Source organism: Aphelocoma coerulescens, chromosome 7 (assembly GCF_041296385.1).
Source record: "Aphelocoma coerulescens isolate FSJ_1873_10779 chromosome 7, UR_Acoe_1.0, whole genome shotgun sequence".
In the NCBI taxonomy this organism is placed as follows: Eukaryota; Metazoa; Chordata; class Aves; order Passeriformes; family Corvidae; genus Aphelocoma; species Aphelocoma coerulescens.
Genome location: NC_091021.1, coordinates 5567343 through 5580106, shown reverse-complemented (window position 1 = coordinate 5580106; position 12764 = coordinate 5567343). Strand labels below are relative to the sequence as shown.

The 12764-nt window shown below is 39.6% G+C and overlaps 1 protein-coding gene across 16 annotated transcripts in view; it reads left to right on the top strand.

The window, feature by feature from the left end:
• Positions 1-12764, top strand: part of PCNT (pericentrin) — an 82481-nt gene that overhangs the window by 35063 nt on the left and 34654 nt on the right. For 12 of the 16 annotated variants that reach the window (XM_069021888.1, XM_069021885.1, XM_069021879.1 and 9 more), the window contains 7 exons: positions 449-675; positions 1944-2106; positions 2587-2730; positions 6850-7079; positions 7531-7650; positions 8154-8174; positions 10308-10535. In XM_069021888.1, coding sequence (XP_068877989.1) covers positions 449-675; positions 1944-2106; positions 2587-2730; positions 6850-7079; positions 7531-7650; positions 8154-8174; positions 10308-10535 — 1133 coding nt within the window. The remainder of the gene's footprint in view (positions 1-448; positions 676-1943; positions 2107-2586; positions 2731-6849; positions 7080-7530; positions 7651-8153; positions 8175-10307; positions 10536-12764) is intronic. The other 4 variants (XM_069021883.1, XM_069021882.1, XM_069021894.1 and 1 more) reach the window with 4 other exon arrangements.

Genomic DNA, 12764 nt, shown 5'->3' with positions numbered 1-12764 from the left:
AGTACAAATCAGCAAACGTGGATGTAGTCAATTCATATTCTTGAAAACTGCCTTTTCATTTCCTTCTGTATGGATGAAGGTCAGAAAGAGAGTATCTCTTTTTGCAATGTTTGTGTCTTTCAAAGTTGCTTCACACTTAAGATAGTGTCTACCAGTGTTCTCTCAGTTTAATTCTTTTATTAGTGCAACTACTAAAATGTTGTTAGAAAAGCCTGGATATGTCACAGGGCAGGAAAGATGGACTTGGTGAATGCAGAGTTCCAGGTCTTGATGTCTAGCACAAGATTCCCAAACCTTGTGAGAAGCCCTCTTGATTTCCACATCAACTTGTTGATGTGTCCAAGTTTTCACCTTGTAGTATATGTCCAGGACCGTATCACTGTCTGATGTCAGTTATCTGTGTGACCAGTTTTGTGGCTAGTTGTCACTTTTCTGTGTTTTTCAACAGCTTCCTTGTTTTCAGTAGAGGAGCTGCTTGATGAAACTCTCACAGAAGACAACCAGCTGTCTCCAGTGTCTGATGAGGTGTCTGAGTTGAGCCAATACTTACGTGAAAGTGTTTTTGCAAAGCCTGAATTGGCATATGAAAGTGAAGAAACGATACTGAAGATTTGTCATCGTTTGCGCACTGCAGTGGAGAGACTTCTGGAACTGGTTACAGAGTCAACTAAAGAAGTAAAGCTTTTTAATTTGTACAGATCAACCTAGTCTAGTGGAAGGTGTCCCTGCTCATGACAGGGGTTTGGAACTGGTTGGTCTTTAAAGGTCCCTTTCAACCCAAACCATTCCATGATTTTGTGTATAACACTGAAAACGTGAAATCAGTTTTTAGTCTGTGTATTTAACCTTTTAACAGATCCTGTGGGAAGGCAATAAATTGGTCACCTTAAGTAGATTTAAACTAGGATTTTAAAATCATTTGGTAACTTTAGGAGGTCAGGAGTTTTTTTTGAGGGGGGTTTTATCACACTTCACATTGATGCTTTTTCAACACTGATAAGCGGGTTCAGGAAAACTCAGCCCAATGTCAAAATGCTTGGGCAATATGTAGATAGCAGAACAAACATCCTTGTATTTATATGCTGCTTTAATTGTGACAAAAGGAGATGCACTTAGTATCATAGAAGAACTTGAGTATTTCCATACTGAGTTTTGCAGTGTCTAGACTGCAAATCTGGGGTGGATACATGAACACTGTATACATCTGAGGATTGAATTTAATGTGACAATAATTTGTTTGTTGAGTAAGGAAGTCCCTAATTGAAGAGAGAATGTGAAGGGGAAAAACATGTCTGAAATTAATAGACTCATCAGGTATTTTGTGAAACCCAGAGATATGTGTCTCTGTGAAATATATATTCACTATCTTCAAAAATCCCTCCTAGAATGAGATGCATAAGTATTTACTTTTAGGTACTGATGATGGTTCTACTAAGACATACCTAACTTGTGGTTAAAGCACTTGCCAAGCTATAGCAGGTCTGGGTTCTAGGTGACCCTCATCAGCTGTGATCCAGCATACTTTGCTTACTGGTGGTGTACCTTGGAAACCTGATGATGTATGGCCTTCGCTGTCTATTAGACATGACTGAATCTCTTGAAGAATTTAAGTGTAAGGAGGCTTTGAATTTCAAGTGGCTCAGAAAGTGTTGAGTTAAGCAGTTTAGCCAGTAGGGAGGTATTTCTTTTTATGCACAGTGAAGAAACTTACGTTCCTGAGCAAGACTTGTGGCAAAAATACTGGTATGCAAGTACAGGGATTCACCAAAGTGTCCAGAGGTTTTGGGCAAAGCCAGCTTAGTACTAAAATGAAACTTCAAAACTTGGACCTTAGCGCATAAATATTATTAAATAATTGAGAAGATTTTTGTTGAAATGTCTGCAGTATTATTACATTGCGTGTACATCCGACGTCTGATGCTGGGGCAATTATTCACTTGTAGCTGGAGAAGATGCATGAAAACCATGCGCAGTTTGAGGAAGAATTCAGCCGCCGCAATCGGGAGACGGCCCAGGTGGTGAGTCAGCACCAGGAGCTGATGGAGTGCCTCAGTGAGGAGAGTGAGGCCAAGAACCAGCTGGCACTAGAGCTTCATAAGGCAGAGGGTAAGAAAAGGAAGTTGAGTGAGATTGCAGTGTCATTTACTCAGAGCTTGTTCCATCCGGTATCTATGATGTGCTTGCTGTATCCTGGATTTCTTGGGCTCTAAATCTAACAATTATTCTTACTTTCTGAAGATTCTGTTTTTTCAAACCTCAGTCCTTGGCAGAGGATGTGTTGTAAGCTCATCCCAGGCCATCAAAGCTTAATGATCCCCATTTGAATTCTACAGATTTGGAGGCACTTTTTGATGTGTCAGGCTCATAAAATCTTGATAATGTTAGAATACATTAACTAGTACATTTTATTCCTTAAGATACTTTAAAAGCCTAGCTACAAGTATAAACATGAATCATCTTTTACTTCTTCCATTTTATGTCACCTTCTATTGTTTAGCAGAAATTGTTTACTCATGTTTTCAAGCTGGTTTTTCCCAACAGATTAGTTTTTCTATGGCTTTATTTGCATTCTGACTTGGCTTCTAGGCATTATTGAAGGCTACGTTGCAGAAAAAGCTGTGTTAGAAGAGGCCTTGAGCCTGAAAGAGGAATCTGAGCGGCGTCTTGTTGTGGAGCTGGAGAACATGCGGGAACGCTTCCAGGAGCTAACCCAGGAGGAAGCAATTCTTGGTGAGGAGAGAGTATAGCACTCAGTGCAAAACAAAGTTGTCTCCAGTCAAGGCACATTGCAATGTCCTTCTGTCATGGATCAAAGTTTGGCTTGATGACCTAGTGAGCAGCTCAGACTGGTACACAGGTGAGAGGGTCTTCCTGTAAAAGCAGAAAGCTCTACAGACATGAATCAAGGTCATCAGGAGCTTTGTGTCACAATAAAGATGAAATGCCTAAAGGTAGGCACTACCTGTATTCGATACAAATTCTTAGCGATTTAGAAGATGGAATGGATCACAATGCCCTATTCTTGTCTTGTACATGTCTGTGTTTTGATTTCTAGGAACACCTGTTGCTAATGTAGCACAAAAAGAAGGTTCAGGTTTGTAATGACCTTGTTTGTGGATTTTTTTCTTGCTGTGTTGCTGTAACAGAGTTAACAAATTGATAACTTTTAATTTTAACAATGAGGAATAGTACTTCATAATTAGGCCCAACAGGTTACTGGGTTTATAAGTATCTTGGCCAGAAAAAAGGTTACGACTTCTGTGATGCAAAAATTAGGAATATTCAATTCAATTATGAGTATTTGGAGGGAAAAAGATGTTTTGCTGCCATTAGGCTTAGAGTATACTGTGCCACTGTCTTTGTATTTGCCAGCTTAATTTTTTTTGAGGAGATGGAGTGGATTGCAAGCTGGCTGTGAGCTTCTAGTGTTACAAAGTGGGCTGTCAAAATGAGTAAATTAACTTAAAGAAGGGTGAGGTGACATAAAACAGTGAATTAAAAAAAGTACAACAAGAACTGAAGGATGTCTAAGGGAGATGAGAGAAATGTAACTGAATGGATTGGTAGGTCAGAAAAAAGGAAAGCAGAATGGTAGGGAAGGCTTGTAATGGAATAAAAAAGGAAATCAGAAGTAAGCAAGAAGGATCCATAGTTATACACTGATTTTGAAAGTCTAGTACTGAAGTCAAATTTGTGGATGCCAAATTGAAGGAGGATTTTTTTTTTCCTCCTAAAGTCTGCGTACTTAACTCCTGAGTGGCTAACGTTTAGATCTGATAAATTCATAGTTGCCATGATTGTTTTGTGGTCTACTCAAAATATAATTTTCCTATTGTTTTTTTAGATTAATTTTATTTATACACACACATATATTCATGGATTCTTGCATATGCACTGTCTCTTGTTTCTGGACTTTTTCTTTTCCCCAGAGAGTGTGAGCTGAGTAAACCAAATCAGTCAGGTGAATAAAAAGTTACACAGGTAAATTCCTGTTAAAAAGTTGCACTGAGCTTTCTTACCCATTACTGTATCTTTATACCTTCTGTCCATTCAGATCTCCCTCAAACACTATTTTTAATTTAACCTATTTTTGGTAGCCACCTCACTGTCCTGAAATTTGCTGCTGCCCTCTGAATGAGAGGGAATGTAGGACCGAGTTGGTTATGGTGTATTTTGGGATTGACATTCTCCCAGGAGCTGCAGCCCAGCTCTTGCCAGCAGCTCCTTAGAACTTGAACAGTTGCTTTTGCTGCAGGGGCCGAGTCCTGAAATCCATCCCCTTTTCCCCACCCCAGCCATCTGTAGTACTCTTCCTCAGGTTTGGAATTGTTTGTAGTATGTGGAAAACATGATAAATATAAATCCTATTGTTTGGGGTTGATTGACATGGGCTATTCCTTGAAAAGCTGACGTCTCCTCCCGTTTTTCACGTGGAGTACTAATGTGAGTAGAATGGCCTTGCTAATTAAAACTCTTTTGGAATGGAGCTTGGTATTTGCTAATGATCTTGGGAGCTGGTGGGAGTGTGCTGGGGCCTTTCTGAGGGGGAATTGCATGATGTGAAGTAGCATTAATAAAAAAATAGCAGGTTTGTCTCTACAAAGAAACAAATCTGTGAGCTGATGATCTATTGGTGTATTGCTTGAAATTCTATTTATACACTTGGGGAACATGTGCTTAAAAAAAAAAATTAAAAATTTGTCAGAGAGATTGTGCTGAGGTTACCAAAATTTGATACCTGCTTTCTATGAAATACTGCTTATTCCAGGTAAAATCTTTTTGCCTAATTTTTTTTTTCAATTAACTTGCATTTCTGTCTGAGGAGGTGACAATGTAGGTCAGTGTTACCTAATCAGTATTTTGTTCCTCATAAAGCACTAGTGTTCCTCTGTAAGCTATGAAAGAAGCCATCAACCACGTTTCTTAGGATATAGGAGGCAAAATTCTTGTGTTTTTTTTCCCCAAATACTAGTTCTTTTCCATCAGGGTCAGTCTACATTCATGACCTTCCTTTGGGTGCCCAAATATCTGTAGCACCTGACCTTGCCCTCCTCTCTGCACAATGTATTAGCAAATACACTAGAGTGCTATTTTATTCACATTATTCCTATCTCCTGCTTGGCAAAACCCAGCTCTTGGCAAAAGGTATTCTCTGTCATGCAGCTATGGCTGGGATTGAGTGTCCTAAGGGAATTCAGGCTACTGTTGGTTTTTTTTCTGCGGGTTTTTTTTGCATCGTGTGATACGTATGATACATTGTATGTACAATACAGCTCCAAGGGGGTTGGGAGAGAAATTAGGGGTGAGTCTTCATTTCATGCATTCTGCCAGAGCCTGAGTTACATCCACAACCCAATGAACTTGTGATTATTTACTATGATTATTTAAAAATAACAGAAAAAGTAGGGAGTGTGGCACAGCGATTGCACTGTGGTTATTACATAGGCTGTAATTAATGCTTGGAGTGAAATGTAGTTGGAATGTCACTGTAATCCACAACAGGATTGCTGTGGAGCTCAAGAGCTTATGTAGTCCATGTTTTTGTCCCAAACTTTCCTTGTTTCTCTTTGTCCAGCTTTTTTTTGTTTCCAGAGCCAGAGACTTCACAGACCCTGCACATTGTTTTCCATTATCCTCCCTGTGGTGACATTTTCCCCAGTGTGTAGTGTACATGTTGTTGCATCATCCCAAGCCTGTTACACTTATCCTTTTATACACAAACATGGAAATTCTCATGATTTTTTGCTTAGTTTCAAGGGTCTAGAAATGTCGTTAAATACCTGTGCATAGTGAAGCCCTAGAAAAAATGTTATAGGTAGGCTATGGTATCAAAGATTTGTAAGAGCAGCTTGTAATGACAGTTAGGTTAGAAATCACTTCCATTGAATTGGTCATACTTCAAAAAGGGAATTGTCTGTTCTGGAAATTGGGCTGGATGATTTTTTCAGGTCCTTGTTGGATCATAGACTTACCTTTAACCTATGACCAAAAACATTTGAGGTGAATAATGGAACCTTTGAAAAGTAAAACCCTGAGCTCTTGCAGGACCTTGCTTTGATACAAAATAGACAGACTTCTTTTCATGCTCAGGTTACTAACTATATTCACATTAAAGTAGCTTTTCTCCAAGAGTGTTCACAGTAGGGTCTCAGTTTTGGTCTCCTAAACAGTGTATTCAGTGCATCCAACTGATTAAAAATGCAGTTTGTAGCTATAAATTTAACTCAATTAACTCTTGGTAACTTAAATAACTTGAGCTACATATACTTCCCTGTTTTTGGTATTTCTTTTGCAGTCTGCATAGGGAAAATACGTGCCATTTTTTTTCCCAGGTGTTTTCTTCGCTTTGTAACCTCAGAACTGGACCGATTCTCAGTAAGCGTGATTTTTCTCTGGGTTTTAATCCCCCCTCAGGTTCATAGAAATACAGTAATTTTGTTTTTTCATAGCAGCTGGCTTCAGGGTCAGGCTGGGCACCAGTGGCCACTAGAAAGATGGACTGGGTGCTTCCTCACCAGTATCGATGGCAGCAGCAGTATCCAGCATGGCATGAGGCAGGAGTAATGGAGAAACTGGCCCAAGACTGGATATTGGATGTCTAAGGAGGATCTTGGTGTGAGAGTTTAGAGGAACTGAGAATTCTGTATTGGATGGCTTGATTAAGGAGAGATTAGGGACAGAAGGGTGGCAAGGATTTAGGGTAGAGCAGTGTAGGATGTCTCTTACAAGCCCACCTCAGGAATAAATACTTTTCTTTGTTTTGATGGTGTCCAAAACACCCAAATTTAGTCTCATTTGACTTTTGTACCCTGCACTGACAGCTCTTATTATTTTTGTGTTCTTACTCAGGTTTACTCAAAGAAGTAGAATTTTTGTCAAAGGAGAAACTTGAGCTTCAGTGTCAGGCAGAAAAGGACCATTCCAACTTACGCTCTCAGATGAAGGTTTTGGAGGTGGAACTGGAAGAGCAGCTGCACAGTAACCAAGATCTGGCTACACAGTTACTGGAGGTCGCTGAATTAAAACAGCAAATTGAAGTTCTTGAAAAACAGCTTAAAAATCAGCGGCAGTTCATGGATGTAAGTAAGAGACCACATTTTCATGGGTTTGGAGGTAATAAATTCTCATCCTGGTTTTGAGACATGGAAGGTGGTTCCCAAAATGGGCTGTTTTCAGTTTTGGTTGAAATTAAGACTTTGGTATTCTAGTCTCATAAAAGAAAAAAAAAAGTTAAATTTTCAATTCCTTTTTTGTAGTACTGCAGCGTAATTTTTCCTTTTTATTAATTGATAATTGTAGTTTATATATGCGTTGCAGTCAAAAAGGTGCTTTCTCTTTTTTTTTTTTTTATTTCCCTGTAACTGTAGACATGCTTTCAGGACTATGAGAAGGTAGTCCTGATTAGTTATTAATAATTAGTTAATTATTTTTTAAATTAACAGTTTCTTCACCACAAAAACAAACCCCAAATTATTCTTGTACTCAAGATTGTAATGGAATCTTCAAAAATATCTCTGGCTGGGTTTTCAGGAACAAGCCATAGAAAGGGAACATGAACGCGATGATTTTCAGCAGGAAATTCAGAAATTGGAAGAACAGTTAAAACTGTCAGCAAAATCACAGACTTCAGGACAGTCCAGAGAGCATAGGGTGAGTAAAATCAGAGTTGGTGGCCAAAGGAGTTTGTTTATTACAATTAAATACCAAAACTGTTTGTTCTTGGGGGTCTGGCTCTTGGGAGACTTTTTTCCTCTGCTATGCAGAGAGCAGATCTTTCCCCAGCTGATTGAACTACATTTAGGCAATGAGGGTGCACTTACATTATTTGTTATAGAGATGGAATGAACTGTTGTATGTGCTTTACACTAAAGTTTCTGAGTCTGGTTTAAGTGAACGAAGGAGGACAATGCTACAGACACTCTGCTCTAAGAAGTGCATCTGAGGACTGACTTTTGGGTTCTAAATATGTTTATTTTTTTAATCTATAACAATTGTAATAGAGATGTCCTTTGTCTGCATGCCTCATCCTATTTAAGTTTATAAATGAGTCCTTTTTTGCACATGTTCATTTGTTTGATGCTTGGCTTCAAAAATTAACTTTTGCTTTTTTTTTCTTTTGGTTGGTTTTTTTCACATAAATGAACATTATACAGAACTATGAATTGATTCTACAGGTATGGAAAACAGTATGAATGTCTCTTAACTTTTCTTTTCCTTTCAATCCCTTCTAGATATGCTATAGCTTTTTTCCTCCTCTTGATATGTCAAGGCATGACTCAGCATGACTTGGAGCTAAGGGTACAGGTTTTAGGGTGGCAGAATTCTTGCAGGGAATGAAGAACTGCTTTCAATTTAATTTCCTGTACATAAGTACTTAGCTCTCCTGGCTTATTGCTCAGAGGCGTTACAGGCAGTTATTCACTGAAACAGCCTTTTGGTATGAAAGGAGAAGTTGAGGTTTGGATCATGAAACAATGATACTGGAATGGTGATGATAAAACTGTGCCGTAGCCTTCAGCTTTTGTTTGTGGCCTGGCTCTTACCAAAACTTCAGTGTGTAAGCTACTTAATTTCCTTTCCATCTGTCTATTTATGCATAGTTTATGGAACTGTGTACCTCAGTGTGAGAGGTGCACATCTGTATCTTTGATATGAATGAATTTCCAGTGAATGAATTTTCCATGCTGGAGGGCATAGCTGAAAAAAAATCAATACTGTAGCTTTGCAACCCCTCTCAGAAAGGATGAAAACTTACTTGAAGAAAAACACACAAGGATGGTAACTAAGTAAGTGACATTTGTGGGTAGGGTGAGTTATGCAGGCATTCTGTGCCAGGAAATGTCAATATTTGTTCAGTTTTTTAATGCAGCTGTAACATCAGTAAGTGCTTAACTCCAAACCAAATCAGCTCAAGTGAATTCCTGATTTCTGCATGTAGCAGTTACAACAAGTTTCCCTCTCTGGTGTTTACTTAGGTTCAAGGTATGTGTGAGTGGGATTATTTTGTACAAAGAATGTTGACAGGTTCTTGGGAGTTGCAGTGTGCACTGTGAGAGTGAAAATTATAAAAGTGTTTTCTCAGCTACAGGATTGCAGCACCAGCTTTCTAGCAATGTGGTGTTATAAGCATGCTTTTTATGTCGGAAGTGTCATAGTTTTGGGATTCTGATGCCAAAATTTTGTAGAATTCGAAAGATTAGACTTCTAGAAGATTTGCGTATACCCAAAAGCTTTACTGTAAGGCTTGTGTTATGGTTAGCCATGATTTGTTGCTGATGAGAGGAGAAGGGAGTAAGATCCATACACAGTCAAGGAAATGTTTGTGCCTGTAAGCAGTTGAAAATGTAATGTTCAAAACTTTTGGTTTTTGTAATCAGTCTCTCACACTCACTACCTGCTTATTAATTTGACTCTTCTCAATTTGCTCAAGCATGTTTTGCTGCTTTAGTAATATCTGCACAATACTTTAAAGATGTAAAGATCTATATTAATGCAAAGAATTTTTATTTTATAATGTTGAAGTGGGATTTACATAAATTCAGACCCTTTTTGATGACCAAAACATTTATTTTGTAAAATCCCATCTTCCTTGCTCATGGGTATTGACTAAATTATTTCTCCTTTCCCACTGCTCCCCTGCCTGAGCTTGCTTTCACTATGCTAAATGACTTTATTGCACCCTGAGGTAGTCTATCTATCACACCAAAGCTCCTAGCCTTGCCTTCACCTTGATTACTGGGATGAATGAATGACTGTTTTCCTGCAGCTAAAATTCAAAATGGGTATCCTCTTCATATTTAAATGATTTTTGGAAAAAGAACTACCTATCCTATGTTGACTCCTGGAAATCTCTGATTGCGTATTTATCCTTCAGTTCTTGGTATCTTCCTTTAAACTGGAATTCCTTGGAATATTGGCAGAGGGTTCTGAGGTTACAGAAACAAATCCAAAGCTGTTATTAATAATTCATGTAATCTTGGTGGGTTTTTAATCTCATAACCAACTAGCCCCCACCACCAAAAGGCTCCTTTGAGAGTATACCTTCATCTAGTGCTTCATGAGAGTACTGCAAGTATTGAGAGAGTAATCACACGTGTATCTAAGAGCTGCTGCATTTGGAAAACAAGATTTCAGAAAGCTAACTTTTTCATACTTTCTATGCATATTTAGTTTTATTTTCACCTGGGATTTTAGCACTACTTTAATCCATAGTAAAACCTGCTTTAACACAAAATTACTCTTGCTTTCAACTGGAAGGAAATTTGTTCATATTGCCTGAATATCTGTATACTGTAATTTCTGTGTAGGTAGAATCTTTGCAAGCAGAAATAAAAGAGAAGATGGATGATTACAATAAACTGTTACTAGAAAAGGAGCGAAAACACCAAGAAATTGCAGCTCGTGATAAAGAGATAGAAAACCTGGTGGCACAGATCCAAGAGCTGAAGCTCAGTGGTGCTGAGGTCTCAAAGACTGTATACAGCTTGGAACAACAGCTGCAGAAAATGAAGAAAGTGGAAACTGAACTGAAACAGGTGATTTTTAAATTCTTATAAAAATGGGTTTGGCATTATATGACAGTGGCTTTATGGGGGTTGTCAGTAGTGTTTGCGATGCTGTCTGGCACTCAGTGGTGAGTTAAATTGGTGAATTAATGGCACATATCACAAGCCCCAGTGTTGGGGTTTTAGGAGTTCTCCTAGGTTTTTTTCTGTTAAAAGAATTTTCCCCCCATACTGTTTCTAGGAGGACAATTGCTGGGCATTTAAGGAAAACAAAGAGCTACCCACTGGGGGTGGGGTACACCTGGCTACTCTTTTATTTTCACCTGGTTGTGTGGGCAGTTCAGTCCCCTAATACCAGAGAGGGAAGCTGTTTTTTTTGTCGGCTGTTTTTTTTCTTCAGCGGAGAAAGACCCTAGGATCCCCCGCCCACCTTCCCTGCCCCGCTGGAGGCTGAGCCATGTCCGCCTTGCCCCGCCGCTGCTTTGAGCCTTCGCTACGTTGTAGCCCTGCTCGCCCTGCCTGCTCCGACCTCCGGGGGGTTCTCCGTTTGGATACGATACACCTCATCTGCCATCCGGGATTTGTGCTCGTCCCTGCCGCTCCAGCCTGCCGTTCCAGCCTGCTGTTCCCGAGGGTCCGGCTGGACACCGGGATCAGCTGCCCAGGGGTTTGTGAAGCTTCTTTGTTCCATCCCTTCCCGGGATCCCAGGGCACCAGTGCTGCGTGCTCCCCGAGCTCGCTCCGGAGCGCCCCCTGCAGCCGCGGCGGAACCATCGCACCTGCCCTGCTCACCGGGAGCCGCCAGCGCCCCTGCCAGCTGTGAGCGGAACTGCACCCAAGGGGAAATAGCCTGACAGCCGAGACGGCTGGGACTGGGTTTGTGATTGTTTGCTGTTACTGCCATAGTTATTGTTGTTTGTTTGACTGGTTATACACATATAGATAAATAATAGTAAAGAACTGTTATTCCTATTTCCCACATCTTTGCCTAAAAAGCCCCTTGATTTCAAAATTATAATAACTCAGAGGGAAGGGGGTTGCATCTGCTATTCCAAGGGAAGCTTCTGCTTTTCTTAGCAGACACCTGTCTTTCAAACCAAGGCACACAGTTTTAAATCATCTCTGGTTCTACAAACTCTTAAGTCCACTATAAAGACTTACAAACTACTTGTAAGTAGGGTGTCCTTAGGTATTACTTATAAGACTTAAGACAGACTTACTCAAAGCCCTGCTATGGCGGCTGCTTTTAACAGTTGTCATGTTTACTGCTTCAGAGCTGCTCTTGTGCTTGTCTGGAAGTTACTGAGAAGGTAGTGTTACTGAATATCAAACATTGAGGGTCTTCAGTAAAGTACCTGTGTTTAAAATCAAATTATCTTAATCTGTACCCCTTCTTGCTCTGTCTTTGAAGCCAGATCTGTTTGCCATAGTCCGAAACTTCTAGTGCTTTGTTACTACTACAGAGTTAATCACGGCCTAGAGTTAAGAATTTCAATCCATTTAGCAAAAGTTACCAAACATATGAGTAACTTCTGCCTGAAGAAGTTTCTATCTGAAACTGAATGTTCAGTTTCCTCCCAACAATTTTCCTTGGTTGAGTGTTGTTAAAAGCTTTGTGGAGATCTTGTTGTCTACAGTCATGTAATATGGGGTTATAAGAAGGTGGAGTCAGACTACAAGGTGCAAATGAAAGGATGAGAAGATATGAGTATAAACAAGGGAAATTCCAATTAAATGGAAGGGGGAAGTGGTCACACTGGGGGCAGCCACTCCTTAAAGGAAGCTCAGAGTTGCAGTGGTGTCTCTGACTGGGAGATGTAAGAATTGCCTGAGCAGAGCCAAGTTGGTTGTGCTTTGAGTTGGAGAACTCTAAAGACCTTTCCCAGCTGAATTTTTTCTGTGGTTTTATCCAAACATACAAAAGCCATGCCCATTTAATTTCTGTCTGCCTTGGTGTGGATGGAGACTGTGGTGCTGTTTGCTGTTGGCAAGTTTCTCTTTCCTCTGGAATCTTGGCTTGCTGTTAAACAGGCTTTCTTTAACCATGTGAATTCAGAATATTCTTTTAGTTGTCTGAATGTCCCCATCAGTTGGTGTTTTGTAAATATCTTAAATAAGCCAAACTCTTGAGTTTGGTTTTTCTTTTTTTTTCTGAGAAACTAATTAATCCAATCTAAACTAGGTTGTACTATTCATTTTGCCACCTGTAAGCATTGTAATAGCTTGTCTTGAAGTAATTTTGTGCAGTTAATAAGTTCC